We start from the raw sequence: 20,656 nt of genomic DNA on the forward strand, positions 1-20,656 counted from the left end.
CACGCTCCCGAGTTCAGCATTTGTGTCCATAGACACGAATAATACTGGACTTGGCCCCGCCGCTCACATCATTGGATTTGATTGACAGCAGCAGGAGTCAATGGCTGCGCGCTGCTTTCAATCTATCCAATCAAGAGCCGGGACCCCGTGGAGAGAGGGAGAGCGGGTCCCCGCTGACAGAAATACGAGGCTCGGGTAAGTAAAATGGGGGGGAGGGGGCTAGGGGCTGGTCACTGCCAGGTGTTTTTTCCCCCTTGCATTAAGGTGAAAAACACGAGGTTTTACAACCCCTCTAATGCATTAAGATAAAAAACCTTGAGGCTTTAGAACCACTTTAATTCAGAGCTGTCTTCTGTTCACCTGTTTATTTTATTGGAACTCTACCCCGAGCTTGCCATACAGTAGATTTTCAGACAATCAGTCGTATTAAATTCTCAGTGCATTTGATGGTGTGGCATAGAAGAGCCGACGCCAATTTGACCCCACTAACAGAACATAAAGAGGGCCTTCTTGTAATGCAAATTTTCTGATGAGATTCTACTAGTGTATGGCCAGTTTTAGGCTTCATGCGTGTGGCCGTACAGGGATCAGACAATGTACATAGCTTGCGTAATGCCTCTGTAATGAATGAGAAAAGGCGGCTGTACACTGTCTTGTGTCAAGCGTTTCACAAAGCACCCCTCTGCACTTTCTGTCTACATTCAGAGCATACTTCCATGTACATGTTGTTGCTTTACGAAACTCTCTTGGTGCAAGACCGGCATACAGTCGCCTCTTCCTATTCATTTCAGTGGGACACTGAACGTGGCTGCAGCAGGTCTTGGGGCAGGCATTATGCAAGTTCCGCATGCTGTACAGCCCCTGTATGGCCGTGTACATGTAGGCCACAGATTATGCCACTTTCTTTCCTGCAACCATGGGAAGCTGTCCCTGCCGGGAGAACACACTGATCTTTGCTATAAAATACCAACAATCGCATGCTGGTTGTACCCAAGTTATTCCAATCAGCTTGCCCATAAATAGATTGAATCACGGCTGGTCTCTACTGACTTGGTCCCCCCATGGCACATTAAGACTGAAGTGGTTTTCAGCATTTGGGTTACTGTTGACGCTGTATACTTATTAAAGCCCAACACAAGGCTGGCAACAATATAATGCTTGTGGTGTGTGTTGTGTGTTTTTTTTTTTTTTTTTCCCTTGTGAATTATTTAAAAGGCTAATACCTGCAGGACCTTAATTGGTTTTGCAGGCCCCACTCTTCTGGTTTCCACTATGGCGGCTCTCCCTCTGCAGTCGTGTTGGTGCCCCTCTTGCCAATATCATCATGTACAGTGCAGAGCCAGTGGTCACCGCTCCAGGTTTGCAGTGTATGTGATGACATCAGGGGCTTACCCAATTATCCGTGCCGGAGAGCAAAGGATCAGAGCGCCAGCTGTCTCAGAACCATGGGTATTCTTCAGTTGGATCACCCTGAAGGACCGTAAACTGGCCCTTTTTGTTTTAAAAGTTTGGGGACCCCCTGCCTTAGATAAAAGCATATAATGGAGGGTGGCAATTTTTTAATTTTATTGGCCAGCATGGCGTTCAGCTTTAACAAACATCGCTGCTTCTAAGGAGTATGTGGAGATCAAGAAGAATCACTTATCGTTACCCCTGACAATTTTCACTTTGCTTTCTCTTGGAACCGTAGGAGATGGTGAGAGGTTATACTTGAAGGCCTATTTTCTTCAACCTAAGTAATTATGGATATGGATTCTTTGCAGTGATTCAATTAAGCAGAAAGACTTTTTGAGGTTGCAGACTCTATTAAGTATGATGTCATCTCCTGGATGACTGTAATGCATTAGGCTTTGTCATAACCACCAAATTAATGTACATTGCATGATGTGATGAAGGTTCTTTTTCTGCTGAAATTATAAATTAATCAAAAACGGTCTGAAAATATTATTGTCTGACAAAGCATTACCATTCAGCATTGTTGACAGGATAATAAAATAAATTCTGCATCTAGAAAGACGAGGCTTAATACAAAATGCTTCTAGAGACAATATTTCATAGTATATCTCCATGCTTCCCCTAGTAGTCTATGGATGTGACGTGAGTTAGATGTCTTGGCAGTAGAGAGCTTTATTATTTAAACGGATTATGGATTTTTTTGTTTTTTTTTGTTACAATTAACAAACGGTACAGGAAAGAACACAAGGCAGTATAGATTATCTACTATAATGAAAGGGATATCATACAGCTTCATATAAACACCATTAGAAAGTACACCTAAGATTGGCATATTTATATCATTTTTTAAACCTTATGTTGAAAAGTAGACTTGAATCTGCAAGGTGTTGCACCTAAGGTAGTTCTTTACTAATTTGATGAGTTTTTTTTTTTTTTCTGCTGTGATGTGTATAGCCTGGTGTTAATTGATCTCCTTCACAACACACAAGCTGAATGAGACAGTATAATAGTCGGCAGGCTCTGCTGGGTTTTAATAAAAGAAGCCCAGTATAACCAAGCTACGTATGATTAACCCTAGCTTCACGTCTATGCGGTCGCAGTGGATGCGGTTTTGCCATGCATTTTGTTTTTTTTTCTTTTTATTTTTTAACAAACTGTTTTATAGCTGGTTGTTAAGGCTGCCACGTTCTTAACAACCAAGTCATCAGCGCCCCCCCCCATGCCTTTTTTTTTTTTTTTTTTAAATAGCCCCCCCCTTTCCCAAGAAAAAATTCATACCAGACCCTTATCTGTTCATGCAGCAAGATGGATCAGGAAGGGGAGGGGGAAGCCCGCTGACTCTTTGGTTTATAAGTATGTGGTGACTGGTTTTCCCACCCGCTCTTTAACAACCAGCTATATAAAGTGTTTATGGATAATAAAAAAAAAAAAAAAAAAAAATAGCCATCAAAAATGCAACACTTGCGGGTCTATTGAAGTTCTTTCACTCTCATAAAGTCCCTGAGCCTTTCCAAGAATGCATAGATGTGAAATGTACCATAGGAAACTAAATGAGTTGTAGTGCATTTCTGAAAACTGCATAATGCACTAAAAAACGCATAGGTAGGAACCTTGCTTTAAAGCTGAACTCTTAAAAGTCCTTTCTTGCAGTGGGAATGCATCTACACGCCAATACTTGTTTATACCCAGGGTGCCATGAAAAGCGCTTTTACTTTTCTGCTCTCGCGGGCTCCTCTTGCCCTTCTAAATTGGTCCCTGCAGCTCTTTACTATGCTCCAACAGACCTCTAATGTCTTCAACACTGATGCAGGGACCATAGCCCTGCATTGGTTGCAAGGACGCCAAGGGATAGTCTACTGCCAGAGCAAAGGGGAGCTCCGTCTGCTGGTGGAGTTGATGGAGACAACAGTGGACATGTCTGCATAATGATTAGTTGGGAAAGTCGCTTGTTGACTCCGCTGGAAGTGCATGCATCAGGAAGGCAGTTACGAGAGAGGGACAACACATAGTTGTCACACCAGGGGCATTGCTAGGTCTACAAAAGATCTGGGGCTAGATCCCATAGCAGCATAGTAAAGAAAGTCATGCGCTTGGGCGGCATACACATGTATACAGTAATATACGTGTGTGTGTGTGTATATATGTATCCCCAGAGAGCCCCCTTTACATCAGGGTCTCCAGAGAGTCCCCCTTTACATCAGGGTCTCCAGAGAGTCCCCCTTTACATCAGGGTCTCCAGAGAGTCCCCCTTTACATCAGGGTCTCCAGAGAGTCCCCCTTTACATCAGGGTCTCCAGAGAGTCCCCCTTTACATCAGGGTCTCCAGAGAGTCCCCCTTTACATCAGGGTCTCCAGAGAGTCCCCCTTTACATCAGGGTCTCCAGAGAGTCCCCCTTTACATCAGGGTCTCCAGAGAGCCCCCCTTACATCAGGGTCCCCAGAGAGCCTCCTCCTTACATCAGAGTCCTCAGAGAGCCTCCCCCTTACATCAGGGTACCCAGAGGGCCCACCCTTACATCAGGGTCCCCAGAGAGCCTCCCCCTTAAATTTGGGTCCTTAGAGAGCCTCTCACTTGCATCAGGGTCCCCAGAGAGCCCCCCACTTACATAAGGGTCCCCAGAGAGCCTCCCCTCCCCTTTGGGGACCCCTGCAGAGACTCGGGGCTATTGGCCCCAGATTCGGGGCTATAGCCCCAAAAGCCACCCCCTAGCAACGCCCCTGTGTCACACTATAACAGGAAGTGCCTTATCAAAGTCTGTCCTGGTAGGATCACCAGGTATTAATGTAAGCTGCAGATTTAAAGAAATGGATTTTAAACTTGCATTAACATGTTTTAGATTATGAGATTTTGTTCACATCTAGTTTACTTGTTCACAATCTTTAAGAATTAACACAGACCATACACTGCTCGAATTTCGGCCAATCCCTGCTGACATTGGACGTTTTTTTTCCCATTAAATCTGAACTAGGAGAAAATCCAGAGAGCACTATGATTTAATGCAGTTATGTAGTCACCAAAAACTTTTATTTATTTATTTTTTCCCTCCTGCATCTAAATGCCCCATCCATGTTAGTCTATGTACCTATACACACACATAGGTGCTTAAAGGAAAAAAAAAAGGAAGAAAAAAAAGGCCTAAACACATCTAAACATTGAGCACATTTAGCTCTTGAGTATTCCTTAATTTCAATGGTCATTATAAATGAATATTCTGGCCAGTGGAGTGAATGAACGCCCAATTGCTTGATTCTTCTTGACGCATTTACAAAACGTGGCTTTAGGCGCATTTTTATGCTTCTTTTCTCTTGTCAGCAGAGTAGGTGTTCAGAAGAGCTGGGCAAATGGCCTAATGTAATATTAAATGCAGCCAGCAGAAGTAGACTAGACTCGCACTTTTCTGATGCGCTTTATGTAAATGTATATCATGTTCATTAGCATGTTGTGGTGTCCTTCATTATAAATGGCACCTCAGTGCACTAAGGGAACATAGCCCCAAGGAGCGGCGGGGGAGAATGAGTGAGGGTAGCATCAGCGATGTTCGGAGCTCATGTTGGCCTGAATGGACATATACACTATATTACCAAAAGTATTGGGACGCCTGCCTTTCCACACACATGAACTTAAATGGCATCCCAGTCTTGGTTCGTAGGGTTCAATATTGAGTTGGCCCACCCTTTGCAGCTATAACAGCTTGAACTCTTCTGGGAAGGCTGTCCACAAGGTTTAGGAGTGTGTCTATGGGAATGTTTGACCATTCTTCCAGAAGTGCATTTGTGAGGTCAGGCACTGATGTTGGATAAGAAAGCCTGGCTCGCAGTCTGCGCTCTAATTCATCCCAAACATGTTCTATCGGGTTGAGGTCAGGACTATGTGCAGGCCAGTCAAGTTCCTCCACCCCAAACTCGCTCATCCAAGTCTTTATGGACCTTGCTTTGAGCACTGGTCTAAATCATTTGGTGGAGGGGGGATTATGGCGTGAGGTTGTTTCTCAGGGGTTGGGCTTGGCCCCTTAGTTCCAGTGAATGGAACTCTTAAGACATCAGCATACCAAGACATTTTGGACAATTTCATGCTCCCAACTTTGTGGGAACAGTTTGGGGATGGCCTCTTCCTGTTCCAACATGACTGCACACCAGTGCACAAAGCAAGGTCCATAAAGACATGGATGAGCAAGTTTGGGGTGGAGGAAATTGACTGGTCTGCACAGAGTCCTGATCTCAACCCGATAAAACAGTGGTTCTCAACTCCAGTCCTCAGGACCCACCAACAGGCCAGATTTTAAGTATTACCTTGGGGAGATGCAGACTAGAATACTGCAATCACCGAGCAGCAAATAATATCGCCTGTGATGCATTTCAGTTATCTTGCAAACCTGGCCTGTTAGTGAGTCCTGAGGGCAGGAGTTGAGAACCACTGCGATAAAACATCTTTGGGATAAATTGGAGTGGAGACTGCGAGCCGTCCAACATCAATGCCTGACCTCGCAAATGTACCTCTGGAAGAATGGTCAAACCTTCCAGTGGACAGCCTTCCCAGAAGAATTGAAGCTGTTATAGCTGCGAAGAGTTGGCCAACTCAATATTGAACCCTATGGACTAAGACTGTGATGCCATTAAAGTGTGTGTGTGTGTGTGTGTGTGTGTGTGTGTATATATTATAATATATTTGCATGCATCCCAATACTTTTGGTAATGTGTAGAATTTTAGAGGGTTTAGCAGGACAAAACATATATATTTTCCTTTTTAAAGGACGGCTACGTTTATGTGCCTGTTTACCCCAGATGCGGTGGGGTTGTGTTGGCCGCTATTTCCAGGCGCAGCCCCATCACAACCACAAATGCCTTGTTTCCAATCATGGAAGAAAGGAAAAAATCCTGGACTGCTGCACACCGCTAAACCTCTTTATTTAAACGATTAAAATCCAAAAACGGTCAAATCTTGTGCATAGAAGACAGGGGAAACCAGCTAATGCATTTTCACATCATGGATAGATGCTTAGTCATGTTTCCAATCATGTCAGTTCCCTGTGGTTACATAGTAGGTGAGGTTGGAAAAAGACACAAGTCCAATCTATGTGCGATTTATGTGTCAGTATTGCATTGTATATCCCTGTATGTTGGGGTCGTTCATGTGTTTATCTAATAGTTTTTTGAAACTCTCAATGCCCCCCCACTGAGACCACCGCCTGTGGAAGGGAGTTCCACATCCTTGCGGCTCTTACAGTAAAGGACCCTCTACAAAGTTTAAGGTTAAACCTCTTTTCTTCTAATTTTATTGAGTGGCCACGTGTCTTATTAAACTCACTTCCGCAAAAATGTTTTATCCCTATTGTGGGGTCACCAGTATGGTATTTGTATATTGAAATCATATCCCCTCTCAAGCGTCTCTTCTCCAGAGAGAATAAGTTCAGCGCTCGCAACCTTTCCTCATAACTAATATCCTCCAGACCCTTTATTAGCTTTGTTGCCCTTCTTTGTACTCGCTCCATTTCCAGTACATCCTTCCAGAGGACTGGTGCCCAGAACTGGACAAGCATACTCCAGGTGCGGCCGGACCAGAGTCTTGTAGAGCGGGAGAATTATCATTTTATCTCTGGAGTTGATCCCCTTTTGAATGCATGGCATTATAGTTGCATAGTAGAAATGGTGTGTGATAAAAGACAGTACTACTTGCACTTTTTTGCACAGTGGTCTGCAAGGCAAATTACTGCATTGCAATGCCGCCATGGTGCATAGAGCTGGAGTGAAATGTCACTCTTCACATTTTGTTAGTTTGGTGAAATAAAAGTATGCAATGTGATGTGCCCAAATCGGAGTCATGGCAATATATATCGCACAGCGCACGCCAGTGGCCATGCGTTCAGGGGCTCGCTCGTGTGAACAGGCTCCCTAACACTTCTGTATTTTGATGCAGTGGCTTGTTGCGTCTTTGGTGCACTTTCCTTAGGAATTAATAGTAAAACGTGAAATGATCCTAAAAAAAATTCACTAAAGCGTGCAAACCCTGGTGCAGCTCTGCATTATAACTAGTAATCAGCTTGTTCAAATAAGCTTTGACAATTAAACCTGGAAGCTGATTGATTTCTCTGTAGAGATGCATCGGAGTTTGCACTCCTGTTTTAGTAAATGAACCCTACCCCTCCCCACTCTCTTCACATCTTGGTATCGAGAGCTTGGTTCACAAAAATTGCAGGACATAATTACAAAACATTTGGCAGCATTAAAATGTCAAAATAACAATATCAGAATACCATAGAAAATTTAAGCTTCTAAGGGGGTCATTCTAAAATGCTCACATAAGCCCTTCGATGTACTCAGGAGATCAAACCTTTGTAAAGAAATCCAACAAATGAAAACCGGGATGAATGTGGGCTCCAATCCCCGCCATTTAAAGAGAGCTGGAATGTGGTTTCTGGGCTTGGAATAGTTTGCATTAGTGTGAGGTATGGTGTGAGGTATGTGCCTCTCCCCAACTGTACAAACATTAGGAGTGCTACACTTAAGATTCGTGTAAACAGAGGCTTATTGCTTCATCTCCAGCATGTTGACACCTTAGCACACCACAAATAATGCTTTTAACTGCTGTTGACCACATGTATAGGAAGAATTTCTTTGGACATTCTCTGGAATTGCTTCTGTCACTTTGCTTGCTTAAGGCAAAATGACAGGTTCTCTTGAAGGAAAACCCTTAGAGCCCTTGCACACTGGGGCGGGGGGCGGCGGCGTCGGTATGCGGCCGCTAGCGGGGCGGTTTTACCCCCCGCTAGCGGCCGAGAAAGGGTTAAATACCACCGCAAAGCGCCTCTGCAGAGGCGCTTTGCCGGCGGTATAGCCGCGCCGTCCCATTGATTTCAATGGGCAGGAGCGGTATACACACCGCTCCTTCACCGCTCCGAAGATGCTGCTAGCAGGACTTTTTTTTTACCGTCCTGCCAGCGCATCGCTCCAGTGTGCAAGCCCTCGGGGCTTGCACACTGGAATGAAAGCAGCGGCACTTTCGGGGCGGTTTGCAGGCGCTATTATTAGCGCAATAGCCCCTGCAAACCGCCCCAGTGTGCAAGGGCTCTTACCCCGGCTCCATCTGCTGAGTCTCACCTTCAGTGTTCTGCCCTGCTGCTGTTTTCCAAGAGTTGTGTTCTGGTGGCCCATTTGATGCGTGAACTTGCATCATCTTGTAATGCAGACCACCACAACATATGGTAGTGCATTTCTGTGCAGCATGGGTGTGTTGGGAGTGCAATAAGGAATGAATGGCACCGCAGTACATCAGAACACAAAATTAACGTGTTGCACATTACTGTAGTGCAGGAGTGTGAATCCAGCCCTTTGGACATGGCCCCATGGACCCAAGTTGAAAATTGTTGAAATTTTTTTTAACATGTTGAAATCTCTTGAGATTTTAGAAATCTGGGTTTGCACCTACTGAAACCTCTTGCTTTCCCATCTAATTGTACCTGTGCATAGAGGCTGTATATAGGTTCTTTGTCGATCCTTCTCTAGTATCACAGCTCTAGCCTTCCCTATAATCTCATGGGGTTCCTACACACTGGTCAGTCAAGGCTCTGAGGGGATGAAAAGCCAGACAGAGCTCTGCAGCAGATTTGGGTATGTGCCAGACTAACAAAGATGATGGCACCAGAGTGTGGGTAAGGCCAAAGCTAAAGGGGGCTGAAGTTCCTCTTTAAGTACTTCACAATATGTTCTTTGTAATGTGGTAATCCTCTGTAGGAGCTGTGGCAGAGGTGATGGATATGGATATATTCATATATATTCGGCGTATAACACGCACATTCATTTTAAGAGGGAAGTTTCAGGAAAAAAACTTAAATTTTTTAAATAAGGAACTTTGAAGCAAAATAAGGGTCAGTGCCAATCTGCAGCCTCACCATTGCCATCAATGCAGCCTCACCATTGCCATCAATGCAGCAGCCTCACCGTTGCCATAAGTGCAGCTTGATCGATGCCCATCTGCAGCCCAGAGGGGACAGGGAGGGGGACAGGACGAGCGCCATCAGATTACATACAGTGAGAATCTCCTATGATAGACAGAACAGTGGTCCAAAGGTGGCCCAAGAGACAGGACTTCTTATTACAGATGCCGCCAAGTAAACAGGAGATTCTCTCTGTATGTAATCTGACGGCGCTCGTCCTGCACACTGGTCAGTCAAGGCTCTGAAATATATATATATATAATATTTAATTTTTTGTATGTGTGTAATGTTCTGGCAAAGATGAAGAGCTCTTACATTTGGTAAGGTTGCAAGTAACCAAAATTTATGGTAAACACAATCTTACATTTTGGCATGTGGAGAATATCCCTGACTCCACGTGGTAAGTGGGCGGTCACACACAATGACTCTGGGGGACCCAGCCCTAGGTCTTCAGAAGAGTTGGTGGGTCGAAGTCCTGGGCACAGAAAAGAAAACCCTTGGGTTTAATGCGGCAGAGGCCCTATTGGGAGTATGGGGTGGTGGTCTTGCAAGGGTCAACATAATCCGAAGTACTGAATAGACATTTATTGGCAACACCAAAGGCGTCTTTTGTGGCAAATACACCACTTCATCAGTTTGTGGTGTTTCACAGAGGTTTAGCAATCCTCTGTCTTTGGCGTTACCAGTAAATGTCTAGTCGGTACTTCTGATGACTTTGACCCTTCCATGACCACCATCCCACACTGCCAAGTGCGCCTTTGCCGCATAGCACCTAAGGGTTGTTTCTCTCCACCCATGAGTTCACAATATGTTGACACCATATGGAAAAGGAAAAGCGTAAATGTACAAATCCTTACCATATGTTCATGGAGTATAAGCTCCAAGTATGGATTTGCAATTTGCTGTCTTTTTTTTTCTCTCTTCTTGTGCCTGTGTGGAAGTCAAGCATTCTCCATTGTCCCAGATCAATATCTGTGCTGCACAGTCAGCTGTTGAGACCTCCCTGATGAAATAAGAGATTCTGAAAGCTTGCATTGCAGGACATTATCTAATAGTGATGTTAAACAGACATCAATCATTGGATCCTCTTAATGGGCATGCTTTTCCTAATTGATGCCATAAGCTTAATTCATTGCTCAGACCGACGAGTCGGGATTTTTTTTTTTTTTTTTTTTTTTCCTAGGCTAGTATTGACTGTGCTGACACACAGAAGAGCAATAAACACGATCTATCATTCTATCAAGGTCATTATCTAGGGACAAGAGCAAAAATATATTTCATTTTTTATTCTTTAATTTGTTTCCAATTGATGCCTTAAAGGAGCAGTTCAGGAAAAAAGATTAGAAATATTGCCAGTAAATTGCTAATAGTTATTACTATAGACAGGGCTGCGTAGTTTCGTCAATAAAATGTCCTACATTTAGTTTTGCAGGGCCTGCTGTTATCCTGCATTCTGTCTGTCAGTGGCTGGACTGGTTTGCTATCAGTCTTGCCTGCGGCAACTGTATGAAATGACTCAGATGTGGAGAGGAGTCCTAAGAACATAAAGATTCTGTCTGTAGCAGAGAAGAGAATCAGAGGGGGGGGGGGGGGGGGCAAGCAAACTAATGGTGCCGATTTTTAATGCTGAAGAATAAAGGAGAATGCTGCGACTTTTTAAGTGTGCTTGTTTTCAGTGACCAACTGGATTCTGGTTCTAAAAAAAAAAAAAAAAATTGCGTGCAGACAAAATTCTTGCAGAGGTGACCTGCTGTCTCCTCTGCAACTAATCAAACTTACTTGCCTGTTTACAATCTTCTTTGCTGGGGAGCTTTTACCCCCCCCCCCATTTGTTTTGGTAACCATTGATATTGGAGCAGAAAATGATGGGGATACACAATTTTACAGTTGTCACTAGACTAAGAGCTCAGAGTTTATCTTTCAACGGGGAAACCTTTTTCCAGTGACGGGGAATTTTTGCCTTCTTTATAGAAATTTCATCTCCCTTTCTGTTACATAGTAAGGCTGAAAAAAAGACCTCAGTCCATCCAGTTAAATCTGGGGTGTGTGAACGTGCTTGCATTTATGTCAATAGTACATCGTATACCCCTGTATGTTGTGATCGTTAAGGTGCCCATCTAATAGTGTCAAAAAACTATCAATGCTCCCTGCTGATACCACTGCTTGTGGAAGAGAATTCCACATCCTTACCACTCCGACAGTAAAGAACCCTCTAAACACTTTATGGTTAAACCGCTTCACTTCCAACTTCAGTGAATGGCCAAGTGTCCTTTTTAAACTCCCTTTCATTGAAAAGTGTGTCCCCCCCCCAGCCCCCCCCCCCCCCCCCATGCTAGGCTCACCAGTCCTTATTAGCTTTGTTACTCTTCTCTGGAACGTCTCCAGATCCAGTACATCCTTCCTGAGGATTGGTGCCCAGAACTGGACAGCATACTCCAGGTGCAGCCGGACAAGTCTTTTTAGAGTGGGAGAATTATCGTTTTATCTCTGGAGTGAATCCCCTTTTTAATACATGCCAATATTCTGTTGGCTTTGCTTGCAGTAGCCTGGCATTGCATGCCATTGCTGAGCCTATCATCTACTAGGACCCTCAGGTCCTTTTTTCCATCCTAGATTCCACCAGAGGTTTCCTCCTCTAGCGAGTAACTTGCGTTCATATTTTTAGCACCCAAATGCATTACTTTGCATTTTTCAATATTTAATCTCATTTGCCATGTAGTTGCCCAACCCGTTTACTTAGGCCTTCTTGTAAAGTTTCCACATACTGTGCAGAAGTTATTTCCCCGCTTAACTTTGTATCATCTGCAAATCTGCATCTCCAAAATAAGTGAGATCTCAATGAGACTACTTGACCATACATACACTTTTATGCAGATTTGACACACATTAAAAGTGTCACTAATCCCACATCATCAAAAAAAAAAAAAAAACACTCAAATGGTGTATTACATGCCGTTCATACTCAGTCACTATGAGATTGTTTGTTTTCTGCATTCTGCAAAAAAAACTGTTTGATCCTGCTATTTTCTATCTCTACCTTCTGCTCAGGTCCCTAATTCAGCTAGGGATTTTGCAGCTGTGGTGGAAACTCTGCACATGCTCAGTTTTCAGGGAGTTTCTCTGCTGAGCATTTCCTCCCTCCCTCTCATCTGAGCAGCCCATGTGACTATAGTCACATGTGGGCCTATGCACAGTGGTAAATGACAGCCAGGCCCCCCCCCCCCATGTCCACTAACCAGTTAAACACAATGGGGGTGGGATATTACATGTAGATTAATGATGGCTTCACCTTCCTCTTATGGGTGGTGTAGTGGGTAGCACTCTTAGCAGTAAAAAGGGTCGCTGGTTCGAATCGCAACCACCACACTACCTGCCTGAAGTTTGCATGTTCTCCCTGTGCCTGCGTGGGTTTCCTCCGGGTACTCCGTTTTTTCTCCCGCACGCCAAAGACTTGCTGGTAGGTTAATTGACTTCTGTCTAAAATTGGCCCCAGTATATGAACGTGAGTTAGGGACCTTAGATTGTAAGCTCCTTGAGGGTAGGGGCCGATGTGAATGTACAATGTATATGTAAAGCGCTGGGTAAATTAACGGTGCTATATAAGTACCTTTTTGGAGGGGCGTGACATAGCTGGTGACTGGCAGAAATCCGCCCACACCAGGTTATTTTCACAAAATCATAAAGCTTTGATTTCAAATATATTTGTATGGCAGTTTAAAACAGTTTGATATTTATTTTTACTCCTATATCCCAAAGGTGTGTTTGTGTGTTTTGTTTTTTTTCTTGAACATGTGACCAGCAGCAGATGATTAGAAGCTCCCTCTGCTTATGTTTCCCTGCAGACAGGCTGGGAGAGAGCTACTTGGTTGGTGGTTTATTTTTCAATAAAATAATTAGTGCCATCATCCATATACAGAAATAGAAGGGATAATGTAAATTAAACAGTGTGTTTAGTATTAGAAGAAATAGGTCACCAGATCAGAATGGGTTAAAAAGCAACAAATTTATTGCAGGTTGCAATAAATTTTTTGTTACTTTTAACCCATGCTGTACTTGCGCCCTTTTTGATTTCTTCATATGCTCATGAGGGATTCCCAGACCTTGATTAGGAGCTGCCGGTGATTGTATGTGTTTACCATACCTGAATTTAACATCCAGACATTCCACCCCCGCTGTCTTCTCTGCTAACTTATGGACTTTTATATCATTTTGCAATCTGTCAGTGAAGTGCTGATTCAATTGCTATTTTTAGTTTGTTTGGTTTTTGTGTTTAGTTTTTTACTTTAAGCGAGATCTAGTTTTTACTGTATATATTTTTTGTAAGTTCTCAAAAGCTGATATTGCCATTTTTACGATGCATTATGTATGTATATTAAGCATATTCTTAGAACTTTTTGTTCTTATTTCTGCAGCTGGATGATTCAAAGAGCAGTTTTGATGAAGCCACCAAAGGCTCGGAGCAGACTGAAGGCCTTGGTACTAACCAGGCCTTAGAGGAAGATTACGCCTCAACGGATTACCAGCCAGGACTGCTCTTTCACAGAGCTCCAGCCATGCTTACTAATGCTGTGCCACTCCCTCAGAACTTCAAGGAGAAATGGGCCGTGGATGTGGATGAGCTGATTAAGGAGAAGTTAGTGCCTCAATGCGGCAGCGAAGGAAACGTGCACATTATTGCCGGTGCTGTTCCGTCTAGTAATCAAATGAAAGACAAGGTGAACATTCCAGAATATGTCTGGCTTGCAGCTTATTGCAGTGTTCCTGAGGCATGGTCTTTAGGAGTCATCAAGACAGTTGGAGATGTAGATGGTGTGGAACAGGTCACTTTGGAAGAACTGGAAAGTAGGTTGCCTGGTGATGTAAAGCTGTTCTCCAGCCAGGATGGTGGAGGAGCTATGCCTCCTGAACAAAGAACATCTGAATCCGCCACCCAAACAGAAGACGAGGGTCCCGCTGAGCCAGGAGCCTTTTCTAGGTGCTTCCAGCTCCTTTTCTGCATTGTCTATGAGGTTGTGAAGAATGTCTTTGGCTTAGTGTGGTTCCTGGTCAAACAAGTCCTTAATTTCGTTTTTGGAAGACTGTACTGGATCTGGACTGCGGCCACCACTTACATTTTTGCTCTGAGCAAAGTTTTGTTGAACATCCCATGTGACATCCTCAGAGTTCTCGCAAATATCTTCTGTGGTTTTTTCCGCATTCTTAATAATGTGTTTTCTGCTGTTTGCCTCGTACTTAGGCTGCCGACAAGATTCCTGTGTGACATGGCCTGCTTTCCATATTATACAATTTGTGCCATCCCAGATGTGGGCATTGACATACTAAGTGGTATCTGGGGTGTGATCGGTTTGGGGTTCCATGCTGTGTTTGGCACATTTGGGAGCTCATTCTCTGTGGCTTCCTTTGCAGGCAACAGTTTTTTCTCAAAGTTAATTGGACAGTCCGAGGGTTATGAAAACTAACTAATCTCACTAACCTAGAACCGTGACCATACTGCTGATTGATGTGCTAGCACTTTCCTGCAAGTCATTTGAATTTCCTGTGGAAACTAGATCAAATTTGCTTTTTTTTCTTTTAATCCTATCAGAATATTGTACTTCCGCAGGAGTTAAACATGTTTAGGAATACTCTGGCTTTTTTTAGTATATTTAATAGAAACAACCAGCTAGCTTTGGAGCTCATCAGATTTAGAGATGTCACCTGTATGACTGAGTTTCTGTTTATTCATAGACAGAGAATGGCTGTAAAAATTGGCTTGTGCAATGGTAGTTTGAAATGCACTGTTTGAGCTCTGAGTAATAATAAATACATATGTGTATATATGGTACATGCATAGGAAAAGCCAGGTTGAGCTAATATTGGCAGGTGGATCAATGAGACAGAAAACTTTGATTGTTTTTATGAGAGAGGATTTTGACATGACTTTGCATCGCCTGTTTAATTTATTTTTTAGAACAAAAAAAAAAACAAACTTGTGCAATTGTTTTGTAAGTTAATGTCATATGGGTGTTCTCTTTATTAATGTTAGTTTTAGGACATTTTTTTTAAATTTGCATCACCTTCATGTTACAAGTACTTCTCCTCCTGTGAAGATTGCCTCTGTGGAGCAAATTTGCAGTTTTAGTGCTGCGTTGCTCAGCTACACAGATACAAAATGTACTTAAGTGTTATGTTTTTATACATTCATCTGATGGTCATAGTTTAGCAGTTCTTTCATGATATAGTTAAAGGACCAGTCCATGTATACTGGTATTACAGTTAAGTGTCTTTTCTGGAGGGGTAAAATGGCCGCTGGATTCCAGAGCGAAGGTTATCTGGGGTGTGGGCACCTTTTTTAGTTTGGGGAATGAGTAGAGGGGTCAGTTTGTCTTTTATGGGGTGGAACAGGATTTTGGAGAGCTTTCATCTTTATTCGTAGAGAGGTCCTAATGGAGGGGGATCGACTTTTTTATTTAAAGGAAGCCTGTAGTGGCATTTGTTGATCTTTTTAGATCTGAAAATACAGGCTCCCTGGCTGTATGCTGATCCTAGAGCTTCAGTACTTTCTGTATCATTGACTATGGATAATGCAGATTTCCAGTTCTAAAGTCTCTTGACTTTCCTGACCTGTCTGCATGTGTCCCAAAGTATTGACTGTCATCCAGGTAACTAGCATTTTTAGAAGATGATCAGCAGCGGTGGCTTCAATATTGCTCTGTGTACAGGTTTCTTTTAAAATTGCAGAACCCTTTTTTTTTTAAACTAAATGTGATCTTGAACCTTGTGCATCTGAGAGGGCTTTTTTCTCTTCCCACAATGGCTCATGGGGTACAGCACATTCAGCTTTGTGTATTTGAACTCTCCCTGGCCTGGCTTCTGCATTCCATGCAGCGAGTCTCAAGAACGAGGACTAAAGATTTTGTAGCCTGCATTAACTGTAGTGCATTGTAACATACAGTGGACTGAAAGCTTTTAAGCATTGGGGCATGATCTGTACCCCACCCGGGTCAGGGAACATTCAGAAGGTTTTGTAAAACACTTCAGGCTTCCAGTTTTGGCTTTCCTCTAGGTACAAGGCATGCTCTCTACCCAACCTGGGTCAGGGAAGATTCAAGAGGGTTTAGTAAAGCACTTTAGCCCTTCTTTGGGGGCAAGGCATGCTCTCTACCCAACTTGGATCAAGGAATATTCAAGAGGGTTTGGTAAAGCACTTGAGGCTTCCAGTTTTTATTCTGTGGGGACATGACCACAAGGCCATCAAGCTTTCTGTGAATGGGAAAAATGTATATTACATCAGCAGACAAAAAGACTAATTCAGGTTAGCTGAATTAAAGGGTCAATCCACCAAGAAATATTCCAGTTACTGAGCCTGGTTGGCAGCAATACCAGCTAATTTCTTGTGTCTTTTGGGGACTCCCTTGCTGAAAACGGTTGGAATCCCCTTTTTGTAGTTGCTGTAGGCCCAGACACTTGTTCACCGAGATCCTTCCAACAGAGTCCCATAAAAAACAAAATATTGCATTAAATTTTTCCAGCTACCTACCAAAAAGTGACTGGAAACGTTTGGATGAATTGGCTCTTTAAAGATTAGTTTTAGATGGGCGTGCCTTATTTCTTTTGGCACAGAAATGGTTCATGGGAGTTGCTAGGTTGGATCAAACCATATTCATATGACCTATAAATTGCTTTGTCAACTGTTTATGCATGGCCTTTGCAGCTAGTGAAATAGTCGTATTGTGCGGGGAAAGTTTGTGAAACGTTGCTGGAGCCTGCCAGTTCCTTCGTGTGCACTTCTTGCTACTAAAGGCTCTTGCCAAAAAAAATTGCTTGCTCAGTAATGCAACTAAGGGGGAATAGATTATGCCATTTTGAACAGACACGCAAAAAGACAAGCAAATTATTGTAAATTATTTAAATATGAATGTGAGCTGACAACGAACAAAATGACTTCTTTTGGCAGCCTCACCCTGATGAGGAATGAGAAAACAAGTCCAGTCTCCATATTGGCATCTGTTTTGTAACGCACCCTTTTTGACACGCATCCTCCTTTTGTGTACTCGCAAGCAGATGGAGTTTACTTGCGTTTTACCTTAAGGCCTCTTGCACACAGGCGTTTGTAGTACGGTGGGTTTTTTTTTTTTTTTTTTTTTTACAGATTTAAACACAGGTGCATTGTTGTTGTCTATGGGAAAAAATGAACACAGCTGTTTAACCACTTGCCTACTGAGCACTTTCACCCTCTTCCTGCCCGGGCCAATTTTCAGCTTTCAGTGCATTGTGCGGTCACGCAACACTGTACCCAATGTTTATCATTTTTTTATTTTTTTTATTTTCTTTTATTTTTTCATTCGGTAGTATTTAGTTGCCACTGGGTCTATTTTTTAAAATTTTTTTTTTGGCTAAGAAAATTCTGAAAATATTCGGTCCGGACGTACAGATCGGTACGCTCATGAAAATGAGGCCCATATGCACGTACAATGGGGACAAAGTATTCAAACCCCCTTACATTTTTCACTCTGTTATATTGCAGCCATTTGCTAAGATCATTTAAGTTCATTTTTTTTCCTCATTAATGTACACACAGTACCCCATATTGACAGGAAAACACAGAATTGTTGACATTTTTTGCAGATTTTGTTTAACCGGTTCAATACAGGGCATTTTCACCCCCTTCCTTCCCAGGCCAATTTTTATTTTTCAGCGCTGTAGCACTTTAAACGACAATTGCGCATTCGTGCGAAGTTGTAACCAAAAAAATTGACGTCCTTTTTTCCCCACAAATAGAGCTTTCTTTTGGTGGTATTTGATTACCTCTGCGGTTTTTATTTTTTGCGCTATAAACAAAAGAAGAGCGACAATTTTGAAAAAAACACAATATTTTTTACTTTTTGCTATAATAAATATCCCAATTTTAAAAAAAAAAAAACTAATTTTTTCCTCAGTTTCGGCTGATATGTATTCTTCTACATATTTTTGTTAAAAAAAAAACGCAATAAGCGTATATTGATTGGTTTGCGCAAAAGTTATAGTGTCTACAAAATACGGGATGGATTTATGGCATTTAAAAAAAAAATGTATTAATTTTTTTTTTTTTTTTACTAGTAATAGCGGCGATCGCAATTTTTTTTTTTTTTGGTGGCGGACACATCGGACACTTTTGACACATTTTTGGGACCATTCACATTTATACAGCGATCAATGCTATAAAATTGCATTGATTACTGTGTAAATGTGACAGGCAGTGAAGGGGTTAACCACTAGGGGGACACAAGGGGTTAAATATGTTTCCTAGGGAATTATTCTAACTGTAGGGGGCGGGGACGTACAAGGAGGAGACCGATCAGTGTTCCGCTGTTCTGGGAACACAGATCGGTCTCCTCTCAACTGACCGGACGTGGATCTGTGTGTTTACACACACAGATCCACGGTCCGGCCTGGTTAACGGGCAATCGCGGGTGCCCGGCAGACATCGCGGCCGCCGGGCACACGCACCGGGTCCCGAGCAATGCGGCGGCGCGCGCGCACCCCCTAGGCGGTCGGGAAGCCCAGGCCGTCATATGACGTGTTTGCTAAACACCTAAAGGACTCCAAGATGATGAGAAATAAGATTCTCTGGTCTGATGAGACCAAGATAGAATTAAGGCCAAAAAGTTCTAAGTGGTATGTGTGGAGAAAACCAGGCACTGCTCATCACCTGTCCAATACAGTCCCAACGGTGAAGCATGGTGGTGGCAGCATCATGCTGTGGGGGTGTTTTTCAGATTCAGGGACAGGACGACTGGTTGCAATCGAGGGAAAGATGAATGCGGCCAAGTACAGGGATATCCTGGACGAAAACCTCCAGAGTGCTGAGGACCTCCGACTGGGCCAAAGGTTTACCTTCCAACAAGACAATGACCCTAAGCACACAGCTAAAATAACAAAGGAGTGGGTTCACAACAACTCCGTGACTGTTCTTGAATGGCCCAGCCAGAGCCCTGACTTAAACCCAATTGAGCATCTCTGGGGAGACCTAAAAATGTCTGTCCACCAACGTTTACCATCCAACCTGACAGAACTGGAGAGGATCTGCAAGGAGGAATGGCAGAGGATCCCCAAATCCAGGTGTGAAGAACTTGTTGCATCTTTCCCAAAAAGACTCATGGCTGTATTAGATCAAAAGGGTGCTTCTACTAAATACTGAGCAAAGGGTCTGAATACTTAGGACCATGTGATATTTCAGTTTTTCTTTTTTAATAAATCTGCAAAAATGCCAACAATTCTGTGTTTTTCTGTCAATATGGGGTGCTGTGTGTACATTAATGAGGAAAAAAAATGAACTGAAATGATTTTAGCAAATGGCTGCAATATAACAGAGAGTGAAAAATTTAAGGGGGTCTGAATACTTTCCGTCCCCACTGTATGTGTGTAAACTGCAACATAATTTACTTTTTTTTTTTTTTTTTTTTTTTTTCTTGATCTTTCTGCCAGGAAAATCCTAAATGTAAACATTGAATTATTCCTGTGTGCAAGAGGCCTAAAAGCAGGAGGGAAACTGCAGCATTACAGTTTTTTTTATTTTATATTTTTTTGCCTATTTCACACTTGAGTTGCTATTATTTTTTAAATTTTTTTTCTGCATGCCAGAGCACATAGAAAACACTTTTCTATGTGCCCTGTTCACCCCATACATGCGCAGAGGGTGTGAACAAGGCCTCCATGCTTTACCTGCTTACCAGTTTCTATCTTGTTCAAAATTTTTGTTACTTTGTTCTGTATTCAGTTCATTCATTTTATTGTTTAGATTTGTTTTAAAAAGTGTTGCAAACTGAATGAAGACTGAGTGAAAATATAAACACTGTACAAAAGAGGGATTACGGCTGCATTCACACCCGAGCGTATCGTTTTCAGTACCGTGATTTTGTACAGGTCAAAAGGTCACCAATGTAAAAAGCATAAAACCCGCCTGTAATCTGCGTAAAAAGAAGCACGTGTACTTTTTTGAGCTTCAGGCGTTTTGCTTCAGACGACAGAACGCTCAGATGTGAACAGGGGCCATTTAAATGAATGGGATTTTGCTTGTTGGGCGTTTTTTGGAACTTTTGAGCATTTTTACGAGCTAAAAACGCTCAGGTGTGAATGCCGCCTAAATACTTTCTAAAATTAATTGAGAATGGCATCTTCTAAAAGTGTGTGGTGTTTTTTTTTTTGTTTTTTTTCCTGCTTTTGGTGGCAGTATGCACCTTCATTAATAGAAGCATCTCATATTGATGAAGTATGCGCCTGAGTTCATTCATGGTACATTGACAGGTGCA

General features: G+C 42.7%; 1 protein-coding gene across 1 annotated transcript in view; it reads left to right on the forward strand.

The window, feature by feature from the left end:
• The window catches only part of ENDOD1 (endonuclease domain containing 1), a 34,529-nt gene extending 14,201 nt beyond the window's left edge, over nt 1-20,328 (forward strand). Inside the window, exon 2 of the mRNA XM_073613025.1 lies at nt 13,799-20,328. Coding sequence (XP_073469126.1) covers nt 13,799-14,845 — 1,047 coding nt within the window. The 3' untranslated portion in view covers nt 14,846-20,328. The remainder of the gene's footprint in view (nt 1-13,798) is intronic.
• Nucleotides 20,329-20,656: the final 328 nt, after the last annotated feature.

Source organism: Aquarana catesbeiana, linkage group LG02 (assembly GCF_042186555.1).
Source record: "Aquarana catesbeiana isolate 2022-GZ linkage group LG02, ASM4218655v1, whole genome shotgun sequence".
In the NCBI taxonomy this organism is placed as follows: domain Eukaryota; kingdom Metazoa; phylum Chordata; class Amphibia; order Anura; family Ranidae; genus Aquarana; species Aquarana catesbeiana.